The sequence below is a fragment of the Emys orbicularis genome, chromosome 9 (genome assembly GCF_028017835.1).
Source record: "Emys orbicularis isolate rEmyOrb1 chromosome 9, rEmyOrb1.hap1, whole genome shotgun sequence".
Taxonomy (NCBI): Eukaryota; Metazoa; Chordata; order Testudines; family Emydidae; genus Emys; species Emys orbicularis.
In genome coordinates this window covers 39438033-39461314 of record NC_088691.1, presented here as the reverse complement: position 1 = coordinate 39461314, position 23282 = coordinate 39438033, and the positions used below count along the sequence as shown (strand labels likewise).

Below are 23282 nucleotides of genomic sequence, written 5' to 3'. Positions count from 1 at the left end.
AGCTGGCAGGGAAAGCAGGGGCAGAAGTAGTCTGGGCACATCAGGTGGCAGCTCCAAGGGGGGGTTATGTGATCTAACCCATCACAACCCGTCTCCCAAAACTCCACCTCAAAAGGTGAGAAGCTTATGGGTTACAGTTTAACTCCCTGGGGCATGCAGTAGCTGTGCAGCAGTCAACACGCACACACTTTGTTCAGTCTATCAACTTTATGCTCTTTATATATAGATCACACAAAACAATAAAGCATCCTAAATGCAGTGTCCGTCCTAGCTCGCTGTTCCCTTGGGGGATCATCTGTGTTCTGGCAGGCAGGGTCCTCCAGCCTCTTGCCTACCCTGCCCTGTAGCAGCCTTTCTCATCTTAATCTGCTGCATGATGGCTCCCTCCCCCCAGTACTTCTCACCCCACCCAGTCCATTTATAGACTCCTGCTGGGGTCACTTGCTTCTTTTGTTCCATCTTGTGATAATTTTCCATTACTCCCAAACCCCCTTCCTTTCAGACAAGAGGAGGAAGTGTCTTCTCCCAGGCAGAGCAAACCAATTGTCCCAAAGTGTTTGAATAGATGATAGTTGAGTGCTCATCAATCACCATTGTCTCTGGCCTGGCAGCGACATGACCCAACCCTTCTAACTCATGGTAGATTCACATAGATATAGGCTTTCCATGACAGAGTAAATTCATGATACGATTTCATAAAATCATCCAAAACTCAGAAGTGGTACAGACAGAACCCCAATTCATCACAGTGCTACCCTGTATCAGTGGACTAGCGGAAAACAAAAAAAATTAGTCAGGTTTCCACTGCCTAAGAAGGGTGTCAGACACTGTCTGCATCTGTAATAACTTGGCCCTGGCCCCCCTTCTGAATGGGCCCCAGCCTGTTGTAAATGGACCCAACTCCTGGGGCCACTTGCTTCAAAGCCTGCTGCGTCTGGGTAGTGACTGGTCACTGTTCCTAGTTCTCGGTCTCTTAGGCCTTGGCTACAATTGGGACTTCACAGTGCTGCCGCGGCAGCGCTGTGAAGCGCGAGTGTAGTCGCGCCGCCAGCGCTGCGAGAGAGCTCTCGCAGCGCTGTATGTACTCCACCTCTCCGAGGGGAGGAGCTTGCAGCGCTGTGAGCGAGCGTGCAGCGCTGCAGGCTCTGATTACACTGGCGCTTTACAGCGCTGTACTCGCTGTGCTCAGGGGGGTGTTTTTTCACACCCTTGAGCGCAGCAAGTTGCAGCGCTGTACACCGCCAGTGTAGCCAAAGCCTTAGGCACACTCCGAGGTGTAGACCCTGTGTCTGCAGGGCCGGCTCCAGGCACCAGGCAACCAAGCTGGTGCTTGGGGCGGCACCTGGAGGGGGGCGGCGCGGCGCTCGGGCCGCCGGGGAGAGCGGGGCCACAGCCGGGCTCGCTGCCCTCCCCCCGGCGCTCTGGCCGCTCTCCCCCCCCGCGCCCTCCCCCCGGCTGCCGGGGGGAGAGCGGCGAGCCCCTGCCGGGGCTCGCCGCCCTGCGCTCTGGCCGCCGGGGGGAGAGCCCCCGGCCGCCGGGGGGAGAACGGAGCCCCCGCCGGGGCTCGCCACCCTCGCCCCGGGGCTCCGGCCGCCCTCCCCCCGGGCTCCGCCCCTCCCCCCCCGCGGGGGGGGGGGGGGGCGGGGCGGCCGGAGGCTTTTTTGCCTGGGGCGGCAAAAAAGCCAGAGCCGGCCCTGTGTGTCTGACACTCTTCTTAGGCAGTGGAAACCTGTAGTTCCTCTGCCTAAACCATGGAATCACTGCACAGCCTTCCCAAGCCCCAGTGGCTTAGACATGTTTTTCCACAGAGTGCACCTGTCTGTGGGAGATTTGGTTTCCTAGTTACCCCTTTAGAGATAATGTGGCAGTACAGTAAGGAACACAGACTTAGCAAAAGAATTTCTTGTCCACAGACACTTTACTATTAAACAACCCTAGAGAGATACATATCTATGGAAAAAAAACTGAATTCAATTCCTCTGGTCTGAATCTGATCTCATCCCTCCTGTGAGTCATGGGTCTAGTCCAAGTCATTAGGCCAGGCAGCCCTTCCTGCCTTCTTGGCTGGGCTCTTTGCATGTCACCGTCGCTCTAAAATAGTGTCTGTCCCTCTTTTACCCATATGCTAACTATGGGGGAATTCTGAGTTCCAGTCCTCTTTGGGGGCCCCTCCCTGTCAACATCAGCTTCTGTATAGAGAGTCATTCAAAAGTCAATAGCCCAACAGGTAGAAAACCATTGTTCAAGTCATTCAACACCAAGGGCTCTGCCATAATTTCTAAGACATAGTGTTTCCACAGGGTATCACAATTTGACAAATGTATGTCCCCAATCTGTCACAACATCATCCTTTGAAGAATTGGGCAGAGCTATTAATCAGCAAAGCATAAGGGTAAAATGGAGTGATACACAATGTCAAAGAGTGAGGAATGCAGTACAAATGCGAGAAAGGCCAGATTTCTGAATGGGACAGGGCAGACTACTTTATAGTGAATGCAATAAGAAAATGGCAGCTTGCTGCTGACACCTTGCAGGGACAGTTCTTGTTGCAGGGATCAGCAATATACAGGAGAGGAATTTATGCGTGGAGGGGAGATACTCTGAAATCTGTTTTCGCCTCATTTTGGTCCATACACATAGCCATTTCCAAACAGACTGATGGTCCAGCTAGTTGGGTATCCTGTCTCCAACAGTGGTCAATGCTAGATTCTGCACTTTGTAGTTGGGGTTTATATGAGAAATATCTTCCTGACCCTAACAGGTGATCAGATTCTGCCATGAAGCATGAGGATTAATAGTCCCTGCAATTTTATCCTACTTAATGTCACCATAGACTTCTTTCATATTAATTATCTAATTGGTTCAATGTAGGGCTGTCAAGCGATTAAAAAAATTAATCACGCGATTAATCACACTGTTAAACAATAATAGAATACTATTTATTTACATCTTTTTGGACGTTTTCTACATTTTCAAATATATTGATTTCAATTACAACACAAAATACAAAGTGTACAGTCCTCACTTTATACAGACACTCCCCAGGTTACACAAGACCTGACTTACACAAATTCGCACTTATGGAAAAAGTTCCAAAAACCAGAAATAGGATTTTCGAGTTGCGGAAATTTTTGCGTAACGTACAGGTATACCTTTCCGACTTATGTAACTCGAATTTTGCATAAGGCTTTCCGGAACGGAACGATTGCGTAAGTCGGGGGGGCGTCTGTATTTATTTTTTATTACAAATATTTGCATTGTAAAAAACAAAAGAAATAGTATTTTTCAATTCACCTACTATAAGTACTGTAGTGCAATCTTTTTATCATTAAAGTTGAACTTACAAATGTAGAATTATGTACAATAAAAACTGCATTCAAAAATAAAACAATGTAAAACTTTAGAGCAGTGCTCCCCAACCTTTTCCGTGGGGCGGGCGCCGGACGACTAGCTGCCAAGGACCGTGGCCGCTGAACAAGCAGCCGCCGAAATGCCTCCGTGAAGCAACGTCATCAAGAGGTGTCACCGCTGAAATGCCAGCGGTAGCACTTCTTGATGTTGCCGCTTCTTGGCGGCATTTCAGCAGCTGCTTTTCCGGCAGCCAGTAGGCGGGCGCACATGGATGCCCTGGCAGGCGCCATGGCACCCGCGGGCACCGCGTTGGGGACCCCTGCTTTAGAGCCTACAAGTCCTTGTTCAGACAATCTGCTCAGACAAACAAGTTTGTTTACATTTGCAAAAGATAATGCTGCCTGCTTCTTGTTTACAATGTCACTTGAAAGTGAGAACAGGCGTTTGCATGGCACTGTTGTAGCCGGTGCGCAAGATATTTACATGCCAGATGCTCTAAAGATTCTTATGTCCCTTGATGCTTCAACCACTATTCCAGAGGACATGCATCCATGCGGATGATGGGTTCTGCTCGATAACGATCCAAAGCAGTGCAGACTGATGCATGTTAATTTTCATCATCTGAGTCAGATGCCACCAGCAGAAGGTTGATTTTCTTTTTTGGTGGTTTGGGTTCTGTAGTTTCCGCATCAGAGTGTTGCTCTTTTAAGATTTCTGAAAGCATGCTCCATGCCTCATCTCTCTCAGATTTTGGAAGACACTTCAGATTCTTAAATTTTGGGTCGAGTGCTCTAGCTATCTTTAGAAATTTCACATTGGTATCTTCTTTGCTTTTTGTCAAATTTGCTGTGAAAGTGTACTTAAAACGAACAACATGTGCTGGGTTATCATTCGAGACTGTTATAACATGAAATATATGGCAGAATGCGGGTAAAAACAGAGCAGGAGACATACAATTCTCCCCCAAGGAGTTCAGTCACTAATTTAATTAACGCATTATTTTTTTAATGAGAATCATCAGTATGGAAGCATGTCCTCTGGAACAATGGCCAAAGCATGAAGAGGCATATGAATATTTAGCGCATCTGGCACGTAAATATCTTGCGACGCCAGCTACAACAGTGCCATGCAAACTCCTGGTCTCACTTTCAGGTGACATTGTAATTAAGAAGTGGGTAGTATTATCTCCTGTAAATATAAAAAAAAAACTTGTTTCTCTTAGCGATAGGCTGAACAAGAAGTAGGACTGAGTGGACTTGTAGGCTCTAAAGTTTTACATTGTTTTGTTTGAGTGCAGTTATGTAACAAAAAATCCCTACATTTGTAAGTTGCACTTTCATGATAAAGAGATTGCACTACAATACTTGTATGAGGTGAATTGAAAAATACTATTTATTTTATCATTTTACAGTGCAAATATTTATAATAAAAAATAATATAATGTGAGCACTGTACACTTCGTATTCTGTGTTGTAATTGAAATCGATATATTTGAAAATGAAGAAAAACATCCAAAAATATTTAATAAATTTCAGTTGGTATTCTATTGTTTAACAGTGCAATTAATTGCGATTTTTTTGAGTTAATCGCGTAAGTTGACTGTTAATAGCTCATCTTAATTAATTAGCCTCTTACAGTTGGTATGGCTACTTCCACTTTTTCATGTTCTCTGTATGTATATATCTTCTTACTATATGTTCCATTCTATGCATCTGATGAAGTGGGCTGTAGCCCACGAAAGCTTATGCTCAAATAAATTTGTTAGTCTCAGTGCCACAAGTACTCCTGCTCTTTTTGCGGATACAGACTAACACGGCTGCTACTCTGAAACCTGCGATTAATTGACAGCCCTAGTTCAATGATATCTAAATAACATGGCAATAGTACTGAAAGCACAAAGGATTTGACTTGTATTTAGTATATTTAAAGCAGTTTCACCAAATCCTGCCCATGAAAACCCAGAACAGTAGAGTAGGGGTTAAGAAGTGTCTAAACCATTTTGATAGCCTGGCAAAAGGGATAGGGTTTGAGTGGGAATGAGAAACTACAATAGAGGATCTTTTCACACAGAAAATCTCAGTGCACACTGGCTTCATACTTCATAGGATATGCAAGGGACAGCACAGCGAGGCAGGCTGAGAATTCCCAAAAGAGTTTTAATTTACAACTTTCAAAAGAATAAATTAAATCAGAGCCATGACCATTCCAGCTTTCTGAACATTTGTAGTTCTTTCTCACCCTCAACTTTTAAAGGTATGAAGTCCTGTTTTTTAGGAAAACACATAAACCAGGATGGCCCCTCAGCGAGTGAAGAGCATCACCAGCTCACAGTGAATGGTTTGGGGAAACATGTCAACCGGGACAGCCAATAGAGGGGCAAAAGGCTCTCCCACAAGCTTCTTCCCAGAGTCTGATGGGCAGCAAAACCTATAAAAAAAGAAGGATCAAAAGGCATCAGTTTCCCCATTAATCCAGAGCTAGAGGAGCATTGTCCGTGTTTCTAAAATTCTTCCCCTCTCCATTTCCTTTTCTTTAGTAATACCTGACTCCTCCCCACCCATGAAGAATCAGAAGATGTATTAAAGATACTTATTATTTGGGAAAGAACAACCACTCAGACTGAAACTGACATTGGTTTGAGGTCTGGAACCTGCTCTCTTCAGTCCTGGACCAATTCCAATAAAGCACGGCTAATCTGAATGACCAGGGACAAATTTAAGATTTGATTTCTCACAAAACACCAGAGCTAGGAAAGGCTTTATATTGTTAGAAAATAATCCTAGGTTTTGCATTATCTAACCATCTTCATTGTTCTTCTGTAGACCTTTCATTATCTGCTCTATGGCCCTGACACCGCAAAATACTTAACCATGTGATTAACTATAAGCATGTGAATGGTCCCATTGACTTCATTTGCCAGCTGGGAGCCTATTTTCTTTACGGTGAATATATTGGATACTGTAACCCAGATGAAGGCACGCTGCTTGTTTGATTCAGTGCCATTACAATAAGTTTTACATTATTTTCTATCCCTTTATGAATGCATTTAAGCATCACGCTCACTTTTCCCCCCTCCCCTTTTTTTAAAACAGCAGTTACCCACTAAGCCCACATCCTCACTGAATACTTTACAGTGACTCAGAAGTCTTTTATCACAATGTGTAACTTGTGAATAGACACACCAGTAGGCACACAGGTGTAGTAACTTCTGGCCATGTGCTAGGCGGGCAGGCCTGAGTCCTACAAGACCAACCCCAGTAAGGTTCAGACCAAATTAAAACCTTCCCAAGCAATTTCACTCCTTTGCTGTGCTCTTTTCCTCTGGGCATGGCACTTCTCCCTCATAACAACAGAGACAAAACCAAAAAAAAAAAAAAAGGCTCCTTCTCACTCAAGGAAGTTCCTCGTGGCTTCTCCTTCAGGCTTGCAGGAAACATAGATCAACGTACGGATGGCCTCGCAGTTTCGAATGGCCCGCACCACACGATAATCTGAGAGCAGAAAAACATCAGGCATTTACATAGAGAAACACCCCCAGAATACAGATTTCTCTAAGGACTGGTCAACATTTTCCTATAAGGCCAACATCACAGAACTACATTTGGATGACCAAAACCAATCACCCTTAACAAGGAAAATAGAAAGGCAGCAGGTGGAACAGGGAGTGCTCAGGCGCAAGGGAGTTCAAATTGTTAGGGTCCAAGGTGACAGGTTAGTGTCACTGTTGCCAGGCAAACCACACTAGCAGGATCCAAGCTGGTTCAGACAGAGCACTGATGTGAAGGAGCTTGTCTCATCTTCCCAAGGAAGTGAAGGATGACTGATGAACTCTCTCACCAAATTGATGAGAAGCATGCACAAACTTCCATATCAAGACGGATTTAAAAGATTACAACTGTTTAAAGAGGAAAACTGATAAAGGCATAGAAAAATAATGAATGGTATAGAAAAGGTAGACAGGGCACTGCTACTCAATCTCTCTCAAAACTATAGCAAGAGGGACATTCAATGAAATTGAAAGGCATCATATTTTAATCCAATTAAAGGAAATACTCTTTCATACACAGTTAGCCTGTAGAACTCATTGCCACAACACATAATTGAGGCCAAGGTTATTCTACAAGTGTCTACTGAAGAGTTTCTTGCACTTTCCTCTGAAGCAGCTGGTGTTGGCCATTTTGATGCCAGCATGCTGAACTAAATGGGCTATGACAATATGACATTTCTTACGTTTCTATTTAAAGTTTTTTTTCTTTTCTGTATTTTTTCCCTTCAAAACAAGAGAGATATTGTCAGGTCTTAAAAAGAAAAAATATGTTCTCTTACGGAGTCCAGCCCGGGATGGGTTTACCACTGCAACAAGGAGCTGGTCATCCTCTCGCGACATCAGGAACTGCGGTAACACCGTCTCCGCCTTTCCACTGTGAAACTCACAGTTTGAGATCCCTGTGCAGAAAAATCATTCACCCAAATGCTCCCTGCAGGCAGAGAATCAACCCAACTGGAAGATGAAGAGAGAGTACCCCTCAGGCACAGCAAACCTCAGGGTCTCTCATCCCAAGAGGGTGTCTCCCTGAGAAATGCATACCTGGCATAGGGATGCTTTCCATGTCAACACAGAACATCTTACGGATTTTCCCTGCCTGCACCCTCCCAGATCATCTCCTTCCCTTGCCACATTCCCCCAATTTTCATCTAAAGGTAAGTCTACATTGCTGACTTCCCATGTGGGGAGCCGCAAGTTCTTGCCCATACCCCCCCATCATTGAGACCTGAGGTGCGTGTGGAACCCAAGATGGCATGCTCATCTGGGCGTGTGGGTCAGAGCACATGTTAACCTTTGCCCATTTTGTAATGTGGCGGTAGAAAAGGCACGAGGACCTGACATCAAGTCTAGATAGTCCTCCACTGCCATTCCCACAGCCATTCTCTCATCAACCTCCATTCTCTTTAGCCACCAAGACCATTTCATGCCCCTTTCATCACAGAGTTAATAGAAAGGGGGGAGGAGCACTGTTGTGAAGTAGAAAAGGAAGGAGTGAGGTGGTTATAGCATGAAGCTTCTCCCTTTTACTGGAACATCTGCAGCCCACCTTGGGACTATTAGGAGCCCTCCACTTAGGAGATACTTTGTATTTTGCAGCAATGGATTTTAAACTCCTTCCTCACACCATTGAATGCTGCATTCCATCTGGCATCCTCTACAGCCTGCTCCACCACCTCGACACCAACAACCTTAGATGCTTGCTGAGCCAGAGAGAGACCAATGGCACCTGGAAAAAAAGAGAAAGAGAAAGAAATTCAAGGTTTTAAGATGAAGAAATAGGGAGCAAGACAGTGGTTAAATTCTGGAGAGACCACATCCTTCACACCCAAAATAAAAATGTGACCTTGTCAAACACAGACTTGTGTCGACTCCACTGCATTGTCAGTTCTCACCAGTTCCACAGCAGACATCAAGAAGGACAGTGTTCTTATCAGCCCGGCTTAATTTCCCAACTGTCTGGTACAGAACTTCTGCCCCAGCTGTGTTGATTTGGAAAAAGGCATCTGGAGAGATGCGGAACTTCAAGCCCAGGACCTCCTCAAAGATGTATGGTTCTCCATAGAGGAGCTGATAGGGGGATTGCTGGTGGGAACTTCGAGTCATGATGCTTGAAGGGGATATAAGAAGAGAATCCATTAGAGAACAGGATTTTCAACAAAGAGCCAGTTTATTTCACTTCCTTTTAGTACAGTGTTAAAATACAGGGAGAACAAACCCCTCACCCCCCAACATCCATTGATCTAGACCAGATCTCCATCTAGAGCAATTCTTTGACTGATTTATTCTCTAATCTAAAGCACCACCTTTGAGTTATTATTTTCTGTGAACACTTCAGCAAGTTGAAGTGATCATTTACAAAAATTCTGTCACTTTCAAAATCTGGAATTAATTATTGTGGTCAAAACAGAAGACTGGGCGTGAGACCTTCTATTTGTAATCTTGGAAAGTCACTTCAGCTTTGTTCTTTAGTTTCCCAATCTGTAAAACAGGGGTAAAAATATTTATTTACCTGCTTCTTAGGAGTTTTGCAAAGCATAATGTATTAATGTTTCCAGAGTGCTTTGAAATACTTAAATGAAGACATAGCCATCCTAAAATGGTGTCTGTAGAAGGGCTGCCCAAACAAATATCACTATTATTTGTCAGTCTCTAGAAGAATTGTCCTGATGGGAGAGTAGTTGGATTGCAGGTTTGAGGATATGGGTAAGAAATAGGGGGTACCAGTGAAGTTTCATTTTCAGTATTCCTGTTGCCTCTCCCTCCACTTTCTGACATGATGCAAGTTTTATCAGCTGTCGAAAAAATTTACCTCTCTTGGAAATAGAGTGAGGTCAGGTTGCAGACTGCTCCAGGCCCACAAGTGAAAAAGTCCTTAAGCAATGCTTTCTGAGTACACAGTTCCTCCTGCCAAGAGCAAAAGAAAAAGATCCATCTGGTTATGCTGATTTTTATAATACCTATCCTCAGCTATACACCATAGCGATCTCATATGAACGAGCAGGTCTGGCACTGCCATGGTTATATCTACCATAAACATGGTAGACCTTGCACTGGCATTACTGTAAAATGGCATTAGGTTGGTTTCTGATATCAGCACTGCTATAACCCTCATGAGCAGCATAGTTTTGATATTATCTCTGATATGCTCCCACAGGGTTAGTAGTTCTTGTATTGATACTGCCAATATTCCCTTTCTTCTATAAGCCCCATCAACTAGATGTTCTGGTACTGCCACCACTTTGACTCACATTGCTTGGTACTGGCAATGTCCCTGGGTTCAGAACAGTGGTGGAGGGTAGCTGTCATTGTCACTAACATATTCACCTGACTGAGATCCTGGGGGTGGAAGGTGATGATGGCCATGGTGTGTCCACTGCTATTGGTGCGTACTATGAGCTCGCGCCAGTGGCCACCCTGGTGAAACAGGAGGCAGGGATCCAGTGGGGACTGCTGAAGAAATTCCTCATAGCACTAAGTATAAATAAAGTACAGATAAATACCACTGATATTAGGAATTCTCTTTAATCTATAGTCCTATACATAGTATCATAATTCTAACCTTATTAGAAAGTTTACGCTGCACATGTACAAAACTAATTTTTCTATTGCTTATAACTTCACTTAAATGTATCTATAAAAAGCTATCTTGAAGATTAGTTCCCAATGAAAACAAGCCACTTCGAAAGTTTCAACTTGTAAAATTCAGCTATTTGAGCATTACTGTCCTGGAATCTTAACATTTCCTCTGCCCTGCAGAAAGAGAGTGACTTTACAGGAATTCAACCGTAGGGCAGTTTTAAGGCTCCAGGATTCAATGCATGTGCAAGAATGGACAAATTAACTGCACTCAGTTTTCAGAAATATTTACTTTTTAGTCAGGACCGAGCTTGGACAATTTCAGTATGTTACAAAGCATGTGAATATGGATTTATCGTGAAAACTCAGCGTAATCTCAACTATAGCGTTTCCTACCAAATAAACATTGTCACGTCCTTTCTTTATTCTGTCTACATGCACACATGCTCTTCATTACCTGGGCCACTTGTTTGTGTTTTTCGGGTATGTTTTCCAGGTGGTTGGCTCGCACACAGACAATATTCCTTGCTGTGGAAAGACAGATGGGTGTTTAATCTCTCATTGTGGTCTTGTAACAATACCCTGAAACAGGGAATAGTAAATCGTTGTACTAATGCCAGGTACTGCACAGTAGATAGATAGGAAGGTCTATCCCTAGATCTCTGGGAACTGCACTACACTGGAATAACAGACACACTTGTGTCTCAATTCCCCCTACTCCATCTTATTTGAATCAGGGTCTAAGGCAGCCTCCACGAAGTATCAGGTTTGTCCTTGCCCAATTATGTAATTTCAGTATTTTGCAAGAAATGTTTAATGCTCTGACAGCTTCTTTAAATCCATTTTAATGCAACTGCTTCCTTTGAGCAAGATGTTTTTAATAATAGCTATCAAGACCAATTCACTCTGCTTCTGCTAACTGGGGAGTAATGGAATGGGCCCAGAGCGGTGACACAGTTTAGACTGACATGGCATTGCTCAGACTGGCTTATAGTGGGATGACCAAACCCTGTAGTTCAGCAATCAGAAGGCAAAGTCAAATGAACCCATGAGATTTATTTCCAAATGAAAATGCTCACGATCACTGCCCCCAGTGCATGAGTCTGCATCAGGCACATGTGCAGCATGGCACCATTGCTAGAAAAGGGCTGAAAATATAAAGGAAAATAGACTGGGTTTGATTGGCTGAGGCTGTGCTCCCTCTTTAATCTAGCCTCTCACCCATGATCCACTTGCAACTAAGCTACCTCAGAGCTCTGGTTTTTGGCTATATCCAGGGCCCTCTATTCCATGGCTGTGAACTTTGCCATGGAATTCACCCCTTGCCACAGAATTTTGATCTGGAATTTAAGTTTTCTGTTAAAAAAAAAATTGTGGCTAGTTCTCATAGTTACAAAGAAAAGCTTAAAAACTTGACCTGAGGGCTAGTCTACACGGTGGAGTAATGCACCCTACAAGGGTGTGATTTCTGAAGCACACTAACGTGTTGTGCATTAATTGTTTGATGTAGACCCTGCTGGTGTGTATTAAAGGTTCCTTAGTGTGCTTTAATTTAGTGCTGTTCCTAATGATGTTTGGGACAGTACTACGTTTAAAGCACACTAGGGATCCATTAGTGCTCACCAGCAGGGTCTACACAAACCAATTAATGCACCAACACACTAGTGCGCTTTAGAAATCATACCCTCATAGGGCGCATTACCCCACCACATAGAGAAGCCCTGAGTACAAACAAAACAGCAGTGCCTTCCTGAGCCTGCAGACAGCTGGAAACAACATCTCAGAAAGGTGTGAACTGGACCATTCAATTTATGAAATGTTAATCATGGCCAAAGATGACAATTTAAATGTCAACATTGCTAATGATTTTACTACCAAACTTTTAGAAGGAAGAGCCAGCTGATGTGCTTATCCCACAATCCCAAATGGTCTCCCATGACTGCTCAGGTGCCCAAGCCACAACTGCCACCTACCAAAACCTCCGGCTTCCCCCTTGATGTGCTTCTGCAACATGGTTAGCCTTAGTCAATACACACATCTGCAGAATGCTGAAAATGTGGGCTCAGCATAAAATCAGTATAACAATATAAACAGAAAGAACAGGGGCTACTAACTTGATTGTGGTGTTTACTTCCGAATTTATTAGAAACCTATTTTTTTTCCAATTTATCCATAGCCACTACAGAACTGCTAACATTTCCACCAAAGTTACGCAGAATTCAGGGACCTTGCTACACGATTAGATCCAAAGTAGAGGGCCGTGACTATGCCTATGAACCAGTATGATCTAAGTAGCTTTCAGCCTTGTGCTTCGTCGTGCACTGACCTCTGCCAGTTCCCACATAGAGCCCCACAGTTTTCGGGTTCCCATCAGGTCCTCGGTTCACAGAAAATGTGGATTTGTTTCGGTAGCCATTAACGACGGGCTGGGGGAGAGAAGAAGAAAGGGTAAAGCCAGGAAGCAAGAAATGATGGGGGATGGGAATCAATTCTAGGCATTTTATTAGCAGCATGAGACGTAGCACATGACTGTCAAAGAGTATACGATGGAAGGGTGTGTAAGTACCTAGACCCCAGAGTGTTTGCCAAGGGAGCAGTTTAGCCACCCCCTTTTTCCCAGTCGTGCTCTGTGAATACAGGGCAGGAGGTTTATTGGGGACTGGGATCCCTGGGATACTTAAGGTGGTGGAGTGATGATTGGAGCTTTTCATGGGCTATAGCCAGTGGATGCACACAGGAGGCTGGGGTTGGATCCAGGGCAGGGGTTTCTAGTGGGTAGAACTGCCTCACAGCCCAGGGCTCTCATTAGATGTAGAGTAGACAGTTTGGCAGGAGCTGGACTCACTGTGGTTGTTCTGAGTGCGTAGCAGTTTTCCCCACCATGGCACTCAGCAGAAGCAGGGGAAGAGATTTGTCAGGGGCTTAGCTCTCCTGACATTCCCATGAAAGATTTCTCTCCAGTACTCACAGAGGGGACAACAGAATGGAGGGGACAGCAAAGCCCATCTGGTCTTTGTGTGATTTCCACTTTGTCTGTACCAAGCTCCCTCAGACGAGAAGTCAGTGTCTGCAACACCTTCTTCTGACTCTCAGACTTCACCTGCAGAAAAGTTCCAAGGCACTAACATTTGCACTGGAGGAAGCTTGCTCATCACAGCTGGAGAGAGAGTGCACCCCACTGAGCAGGAGAAAATACTGTAACCAAGCCACAGCCCTATAAGAGCTTCATACTTGTCCTTAAGTTATACACCCTGGTCACTCAGAGCTTCACAGCAACAGCAGGGAGAGAACCTGGATCCTCATGTTCTTAAAGCACAGACCTCTACCACTTGAGCTAATGGAGAGTCTCAATATAACACCATAGGGCCTATAACACACTGGTTCTGATTCCATGTAGTAGAGGAAGTAGTACATGCATATACTTCTATCCAGTTCATACATGGCTCTATACTATATGAGGTTACTCTAAAACAGGGGTCGGCAACGTTTGGCACGCAGCTCGCCAGGGTAAGCACCCTGGCGGGCTGGGCCAGTTTATTTACCTGCTGACGCGGCAGGTTTGGCCGATCGCGGCCCCCACTCGCCACGGTTCGCCGTCCCAGGCCAATGGGGGCAGCGGGAAGCCGCGGCCAGCACATCCCTCGCCGCTTCTTGTCGCCCCCATTGGCCCGGGACGGCGAACCGCGGCGAGTGGGGGCCGCGATCGGCCAAACCTGCCGCGTCAGCAGGTAAATAAACTGGCCCAGCCCGCCAGGGTGCTTACCCTGGCGAGCCGCGTGCCAAACGTTGCCGACCCCTGCTCTAAAAGAATGAAACTGGAAGTAAATGGGATCTGAACAGTACTAGAGGATTACATGAAGATGAAAGATTCTAAGGAAGTTTCCTGGAGGAGGTGGGGAGGGAATGCTTGGTGGAGGAAACTCCTTGTGAGCACATCTTACCTTCAGCTGTTCTTCATAGGGGAATCTCCACAATGGAGTTGCCACATTGATTAGCCTGAAAAGCACAAGACAGCTGTAAACCCAAGAATCACTGCTTCCCAAACACAGCCAATCTCAGGCCCAGGTAACACATGGAGTGGCATGAGGCACTGCACCACACACCTAAATAAATTGATTGCTGGTTACCTCATGGCCAAAGCAGGTAATTCTTACACGCACTTCAGAAACTTGTAAAACCAGCTGTGCCCCAAATTTAAATCCCAAGTGGTCATCTTCACTATTCCTCTTTGGTGACTTATACTTCGAGCAAAGGAACCTTAAATGATTGCTCCCCTTCCCCCCAGAGGATTGGTCCAGACTTTTGCATAGCACTGGCTAGCGAAAGCCAGTTGTCCTGCAGATCCTGGCTACCATTTTGAGTCACACTGAGTTGACAGTGCCAGAAGAAATGTTTCCTCTCAAACAGACCAGGAGAGGTCCGCCTGAGCCCAGCATGAGGACTGACTCCAGGTTGTGAGGTAGGGGAACAGAGTGGTCATCTAATATTGTGTTTGGGGAAAAAGACTTTTAAAATGTTATGCTTATAAGAAGCACACGGAATCTTTTTCAGGGGAAAAGGCAATATGCCGCATTTATTGGAAATACAATTAGTATATGCATTCAATCTCTCTCTCTCTCTCCCCCCCGCCACCAGTCAATGTTACAGCTACCGTCCAGAGTCCGGATCAATCTAGTGGCCAGCTAGGTTGATCACGGGTAGGTAGGAGCCGGGTTCTATCGGTCACGACACGATGGTCCAGGGAAGTCTTGGCAGGACGAACCCAAAGTTTCATGGCAAAGCACCCTGTTTATATAGTGATTTTTCTTCATTGAGACCAATGAGTTTTGCACCGTCATGCTGTAATCAATTGTTGTTTGATGAGTGCTTGTTTTCTTAAATTGTTTTTCACATTTTTTATTTTGTTCTTTCATTAGTCTCTCAGGGAGTTACCCCATGCTGGTTTTGATCACAGCTATTTTGTCCCCATTGATAGGTGCCTATCTCATTTTTAGAGTTGTCAATCTGCCCCCCTCTGACATTTCAATAGGGGCGTGTTGCAGTCTCTTGGTGCCTTTACGTCCATCCTCAATTCCTCCCTAGAACATCTGGTCCAGTAATGGCCTTCACACTTATCTTCTAACACACACATTCCTCATTCACACACAAAACAGGATTGATTTACACAGAGCATTTGAACAGGAACATCCAATTGCAATGCAAGAAAAAACAATCATTGCATTCACAGAATCATAGAAGATTAGGGTTGGAAGAGACCTCAGGGGGTCATCTAGTCGAACCCCCCGCTCTTTTACTTATTTTAGAATGCTAAACCTACAACAAAGTGGTGACCCTAAAAGGTCTGTTACTGCCTTGAAATCAGCTTCAGACACAAAATTCTGGCTGATGCATCTCTACCAATGGCACACTAGGCCATTCCTTTCTGCTTTCAGAAAGGGTAGCTGGCAGGCCGGATATGGTCAAATCATACATCAACACATTTAATACATGCTACATTATTATTCTTTATAATTATACAAAATACAAACATAAAATCCTACTACTACACAGTCGGGGAGAGAGAAGGAGTAAAGAGATCATGTTGTCTTCTTAACAGTCCTTATTTTGAAAACCCTCCATGGGCTTCCTCCAGCCTACCTCACAGACCTCGTCTCACTGCCCTAATTGCTCTGTCCCCTCTGACAATGGTCTCACTTCTGTCCCATCCCCCAATATTACCCTTATTAATCAGATTTTGTCATTTGAGATATCCATCCTGTATCTTCCACCAGCTCATCTTTCCATCTATTGTTACCTCTCTTCGGCAAACATCTTAACAGTGTAGTCAGTTGCACTGCTATACATATTGGAAGGGAAAATCGGAACTGCTCATACACATTGATTAACCACTCAGGCATCAGAATTCTACACGTTACCGGACAGCTCATAATTAACCTGTGAAACTCGCTGCAACATAGTATTATTGAGGCAGAGCAATTAAGAGGACCTCCCCCCAAAAGGATTACATTAAAAATAAGGCTATGAATGAAAAAAGTATATAAACCAATGTATTTCACAATATACACCAACCACTTGCTCTCTGGATTTAGCATGACCTTACTCTACAGACAGGTATATCATAATTTTCCCTTACTGGGCTTCTTACACCTTTGTCTGAAACATCTGGTATTGACCACTGTTAGAGAGACAGGATGGCAAACTAGATGGACTTCTGGCTTATCCAATATGGCAAGTCTTATGTACCTATGATGTTGTTCCCCCTTACCTGTGCCTCTTAATTTCTCTCTTGTTCTGTTATTATTTGTCAGATTGTGCTCTAGGGAAACCATCTCAATGTTTCTTTATCCTGCCCCAAGAGGGTTAGGAGAAGGGAGAGCTGAGCACAGCTAACATGAGGCAAGTACTTGCTGTCTGAGCTGCTCTAGGGTTGGCATGCAGCCATCTTATCAGGTGATGAAGCCAGTGCTTCAAGCTGTCAACAGAGTAGGCAGAAGCATCACTGGATTACACTGGGAGGGCCAATTGCACTTGGTGCAGTTGCTGCACCAGAGTTCGCTGTCTACACTAGCACTTCAGCAGTGCAGAGTCACATGTTGAAATATAGCAGCAGTGTGCTATATCTCTGAAGGTGGGAACATCTGCATCACTGGGAGTAACTGTGTGGTGTGTTAAATGCAAAATGGTTGTGCTGGGGACTTGCCAGGGTAGTTGAAGTTATAACTTTCTTTTTTGAATGGGCAAGGTCTTTGTTAAACTTAGCTGCTTTGGTTGTGTAGATGAACCCTAGACACTGATCTGTGCACACTTGAACCACACTTGAACCACTCCAGAGAATGAGTGGTTAGTTCTTATTGATATAATTTGGTTCCATTACAGTTATGAACACTTGATCTGCAGTCAAAAAAGGTGCAGATTCCTTGGGCTCGCACAGCATACGCTGCAAAAGTTCTATACCTCTCTTCCCAGGAGGACTCCAGGCCTGGCAAGCTGCAGCCCTGTCTAGGCTTTTTCTCCTTCATCCACCTTTTCCTCGTTGCTTCATTCCTCCCTGCCACCTGTCTGCAGTCCTCATCTGGTGCAGTGCTCAAAGACGCTGGTTTCAGACTCACCGGCCAGCAAGCGCGCAGGCGTATCAGTCTCAGTGAGCAGGAGAGAGCCATCCCAGAAGGCAGGGGCTGAAACACTGGAACCAACACCACACAGTGACTCCATTATTAACATTCCAGATAGTGGGGAATTTTATAGAAACACAAACTACACAACAATGATGTGAAATAGACAAAAGCTGGGAGAAGCATTGCTCTGGCTACCACCTTCTGCTTTACCCACTGTGCTGCATCTAGATATATTACAGTACTCAGTGCAATTAAAAGGCAGCAAGTTTAAAACCAATCAAAGGAATTAAAAAAATACAAGGCATAATTAGTCTGGGGAACTCATTACCACATATTATTCAGGCTAATAACTTAGAAGGACTAAATATTTACAGAAATAATAAAAATATCAAAAGTTACACACACACAAAAAGCAATGGAAAGAAGACACCAGTTCAGCCTGCCGTGTCTGAATTGCCCTAACAAACATACGGAGTTGTGACACCCCTCCTGGAGACGGAGCAGCATCTCAAGGGGCAGGGAGAGCTGCAAGTGAAGCCCTGAAGCTTGAGCTGCTAGACTTACATGCAAAGTATCTCTATTTAGGATGGAGAAAGACTCCCCTCCCCCACACAATATTTTTCACCCAGTCCCCTATGGAGTATCTCCAATGAGTGTCAGTGTTCAATGGTGCACTCCTATGTGTCTCTCCAGGTTTCTCTATTTAATATTTTCCAAACGCTGACGGGTCTATAGGGAGGCAGCACTGAGGAGATTAGAGCAAGGGGAACCAGAGACCCAGAGAGAAAATACTGGGAGAGGAGAGACTGGAAGTGGGCACAGAGGAGAGAAGGAAACATCCTCCCCTCCTGACTCCCTCTCTTGGGGTTAGCGGTATTTGCAAAGTTGAAAATGTGTGCACATTTTACACACGGTGCTTAGTTAAAGGAGCACCATCAACGATTAAAGCCCCGTATCCTCAGGCCTCACCTTTGTTGCCAACACCCCAGCAAACTGCTTCCAAATCGAATCAGCCTCTCATGTTAGGCGCTTTATTTCCCCACTTGCAACGGTTGTGACACTAGATGGTGTAGTTGCTTCCTGGTTCCCAGGCACCAGCACGGTGACGGCACCTACACATGACATAGCAGCTCATTCAGCCTTCGGCTGCTCCTTAAAGGGATAGCACTCTGTACAGCAGAGCTGCTCTGAGACGAAAATGTTGCTGATTGTTAAATGTGCTACGCGAGTCGCTTCCTTTCTACTCTTATGGCTACCATTTATATAGCACCTTAATTCCCGAATGATTCCATGGCCTTTCACAGACTCTGTGCATACAGCTCCACCGAAAGGCAGCCACTTCTGAGTTAGAAAGTGGTGGAGCAATGTATGTGTGTGTGGCACGTTTGGCCAAGCAGGACAAGGCAAACCTCGGTGCCGGTGAAAACTTTGGTTTTAAGGTTCCACCTCACAAAATAATCTGCTGTTTGAATGCCAACCCGGTGCCACCCTAATGATATCACTGTTATGGTGGAAGATAAAGCAGTTGCCTCCTGCAGTTTTGAAGACTTCCTCATTGCCCATGGAGAGTAGAGCCACTGCCTGAATCACCTTCGCCGCTGACAGGAGCAGAAAGCTGCAGGTCATGCAGGAGTTCTGTGCCACAGCCTGCTTTCCCTCAGGGTAGAGTAATGTGAACAGGACAACCCACCGTTTGAGGGCTCTGGTGACACAGCACATCACTCAGGAACAGGGAGCAAGTCTGCTCCATGAATCTGTCCTCAAATGATGAAAGCCACATAAACCACCTGGCTTGAGGGAAGCCAGGTCATTGTGATAGAACACTCATGGGGCAGGAGTGCTCAGCAGTTCTAGAACCGCCGCTCAAAGGCCCCAGTTGGGGCCAGAACGTGGAGGCGGCAGTTGGAGGTCAGAGATGGCGAGTCTCAACTGGAGGATGCTGAAGGCGGCCATGGAGCACTATCTCTCTGCTGGTTCCCAGACTGCGGACGAGGTGTTGAGGCCAGAGGAGAAGCTGGGAGAGGTGAGTGCCGGGCACATGGAGAGGGTGAGGCTGGGTGGGGAAACTGGACTGGAGGCATGAGGCTTTTCTATGGGGTTGGCCGGAGGTGAGGCTGGGGGAGATTGGAGCAGGGGTTGTGAGGATGGTGGAGAAGCTGGAGTAGAGGGGTGGGACTCCAGACTGGGGCAGACAGAGGGCATAGTGGATCGAAGTTGAGCAGGTGAGCAGTGCAGGAGGCTGCCATGGAGTATGGTCTCTCTGCCAGTTACTAGATGATGGCTGAGCTTGCGGGGGGGGGGGGGGGGGGAGAAGGGGTGAGGATTTCGGCTTCCAGGGGTGGGGCTGAGGGAGGAGGAGGTGGTAAATTTGAGTCCAATGGGAAGGAAAAGGTGACACACACCCTGGACATACTGATTAAAGAAGTTGGACAGTGATGCATGCAGGGAGGGCACTTCCCTCCCTCCCTCCCACCCTAGCCCACAGTTTCCTGAATGTAATGATAAAAATCTTTACAAATGTGTCTTTGCTTCTTGAGTTGCTCTGAGTTTTTTGTTGGTGGCACCTGGATAGTTACAGATTAGATTTTAAATAAAGATTTAGGGCTAGATACTCAGTCTCACTTTATCCCAGCCTCTGGCTTTCACCCACAGTTGCAATGTATTTCTTCCCACTGATCTCAGCGGGCTTTGTATCAGGCCTTTAGACATTTCAGTTACTGATGTGAGGGTAGTCAGCACACAGACGTCTTAGTAACCTCAACTACACCTGCAAATTCTGTGCTCAGAAATAGAGACCAGCCTTTAAATCTCTCACCCTTAGAAAGCTGTGCCATTTGTTCTCTGCTAGAAACTAATGTTTGAGTTACTAAACGTAAAGGGTTGTTTATGATAATTGCAATGCAAATGGATTATTAAAATGTCAGCCTGAAATCCCATGACTGTGTTCTCTTTCTAGATCAGTCACAGACGACAGTTACTAGGCATAGGACCTACTCAGCTCTTGGATATGCCACTTGGTGCCAAGCTCCCCTTGCTACCAGGCTCCAATACATTGTTCTATAGAACAAATCTGGGTGAAAAGGTAAAAAATGGAATATAGAGAGGGGAAAAACACGTCTCATTTTCTATACTCCTCACTCCTGCCACTAAATATGCAGAGTATGTTGGAGAATAACATAAGAACATAAGAATGGCCCTAGTAGGTCAGACCAAGGGTCCATCTAGCCTAGTATCCTGTCTTCCAACAGTGGCCAATGCAAGGTGCCCCAGAGGGAATAAACAGAACAGGTAATCATCAAGTGATCCATCCCCTGTCACCCATTCCCAGCTTCTGGCAAACAGAGGCTAGGGACACCATCCCTGCCCATCCTGGCTAATAGCCATTGATGGACCTATCCTCCATGAACTTATCTAGTTCTTTTTTGAACCCTGTTATGGTCTTGACCTTCACAACATCCTCCGGCAAGGAGATCCACAGGTTGACTGTGCGTTGTGTGAAGAAATACTTCCTTTTATTTGTTTTAAACCTGCTGCCTATTAATTTCATTTGGTGACTCCTAGTTCTTGTGTTATGAGAAGTAGTAAACACCACTTTCTTATCTACTTTCTCTACACCAGTCATGGTTTATAGACCTCAATCATATCTCCCCTTAGCCGTCCCTTTTCCAAGCTGAAAAGTCCCAGTCTTATTAATCTCTCCTCATATGGAAGCCATTCCATATCCCTAATCATTTTTGTTGCCCTTTTCTGAACCTTTTCCAATTCCAATATATCTTTTTTGAGATGGGGCGACCACATCTGCACACAGTATTCAAGATGTGGGCATACCATGGATTTATATAGAGGCAACGTGATATTTTCTGTCCTGTTATCTATCCCTTTCTTGCATTCTGTTCGCTTTTTTGACTGCCGCTGCACATTAAGTGGATGTTTTCAGAGAACTATCCACAAGGACTCCAAGATCTCTTTCTTGAGTGGTAACAGCTAATTTAGACTCCATCATTTTATATGTATAGTTGGGATTATGCTTTCCCATGTGCATTAATTTGCATTTATCAACATGAAATTTCATCTGCCATTTTGTTGCCCAGTCACCCAGTTTTGAGACATCCTTTTGTAGCTCTTCACAGTCTGCCTCGGTTTTAACTATCTTTAGTAATTTTGTATCATCTGCAAATTTTGCCACTTCACTGTTTACCCCTTTGTCCAGATCATTTATGAATAAGTTGAATAGGACTGTTCCCAGTACAGACCTCTAGGGGACACCACTATTTACCTCTCCCCATTCTGAAAACTGACCATTTATTCCAACCCTTTGTTTCCTATCTTTTAACCCTCTTATCCCATGACAGCTTACTTTGCTTAAAAGCCTTTGGTGAGGGACTTGTCAAAGGCTTTCTGAAAATCTAAGTACACTATATCCACTGGATCCCCCTTGTCCACATGCTTGTTGGTCCCCTCAAAGAATTATAGTAGATTGGTGAGGCATGATTTCCCTTTACAAAAACCATATTGACTCTTCCCCAATACATTATGTTCATCTATATGTCTGACAACATTGTTCTTAATTATAGTTTCAACCAGTTGGCCCGGTACTGAAGTCAGGCTTACAGGCCTGTAATTGCCGGGATCACCTCTGGAGCCCTTTTTAAAAATTGGCATCACATTAGCTATCCTCCAGTCATCTGGTACAGAAGCTGATTTAAATGATAGGTTACAGACTACAGTTAGTAGTTCTGCAATTTCACATTTGAGTTCCTTCAGAACTCTTGGGTAAATACTATATGGTCCTCATGACTTATTACTATTTAGTTTATCAATTTGTTGCAAAACCTCCTTTAATGATACCTCAATCTGGGACAGTTCCTCAGATCTGTCACCTAAAAAGAATAGCTCAGGTTTGAGAATCTCCCTCACATCCTCAGCCGTGAAGACTGATGCAAAGAATTAATTTAGTTTCTCTGCAAAGGCCTTATTGTCCTTGAGTGCTCTAACAGACAATGTCCTGGCATTTCTAAGCAGAGTTACTGCTCTTGTGTACTTACTCATAAGGAAAAAATACTGCAAGTAATCAAAGAAAGCCATCAAATCCATGCCACTGGGAAAAGGAAGGAATTCCAAGTACTAGTACTATCTGGTACCCAAAAGACAGCAGGGCTTTTATCATTATCTAGCCATTTAGAGGCACTGATCAAATAATAATGCTCTATGATCATGCCCCTTGTAGAGAAAGGCAACTGGCTATGCATTATGGACAGTGCTTTGGCTGGAATTTTCCATTGAGCCTAAGGAATTTGGGTACTTAATTCCCTTAGGATCCTTTGAAAATCCCACCTCCTGCATATAGGGATACATCTCAATTACAGGATATACCTCAAATCTGTAATAGGGGAACAGCACTTCCAATTCCATGTACTGTCTTCTAGGCCAATGTCAGTGTCATGTGTGTTCATGGAAAGCTCAGATGTTGTTGTCTACCTGCACAGGTTGGGAGTGCATGTATTCTCCTTTCTGGAACTGCCATCCATGAATCAACCACCGGGGTGCTGAAATCTGTAGGGTTCATGATAAGCTACCCAAAGTGCCAGCTTGTTCCCCAGCAGGCATTTGAAATAAGTAGAAGCCCTGGGAGAAATTGTTCAGCTCAGTTTTCCCACCCCAGGATTTGATTTGGGATATCATAAGTCTGGTGG

General features: G+C 44.8%; 1 protein-coding gene across 1 annotated transcript; it reads right to left on the bottom strand.

The window, feature by feature from the left end:
- Window positions 1-5451: 5451 nt before the first annotated feature.
- TRMT2B (tRNA methyltransferase 2 homolog B) lies at window positions 5452-18644 on the bottom strand. The gene is made up of 13 exons (XM_065411015.1): window positions 18559-18644; window positions 17429-17657; window positions 14416-14470; window positions 13443-13574; window positions 12801-12900; window positions 10932-11002; window positions 10223-10369; window positions 9708-9802; window positions 8791-9005; window positions 8523-8624; window positions 7678-7797; window positions 6743-6842; window positions 5452-5778 (listed from the first exon to the last, which is right to left on the bottom strand). Exons 2-13 carry the CDS (start codon window positions 17632-17634, stop codon window positions 5652-5654), a joined length of 1470 nt encoding a protein of 489 aa, XP_065267087.1. The 5' UTR covers window positions 17635-17657; window positions 18559-18644; the 3' UTR covers window positions 5452-5651.
- Between the last annotated feature and the right edge of the window lie 4638 nt (window positions 18645-23282).

Coding starts and splice junctions, on each gene's coding strand:
- TRMT2B (XM_065411015.1), bottom strand. CDS start 17,634: ATGGCTCTCTCCTGCTCACTGAGACTGATACGCCTGCGCGCTTGCTGG. Junction 9,803..10,222: donor ACCCCCAGGATCTCAGTCAG/GTGAATATGTTA, acceptor TGCTCTTGGCAG/GAGGAACTGTGTACTCAGAA. Junction 9,006..9,707: donor TCACTCTATTTCCAAGAGAG/GTAAATTTTTTC, acceptor ATCCCCTTCAAG/CATCATGACTCGAAGTTCCC.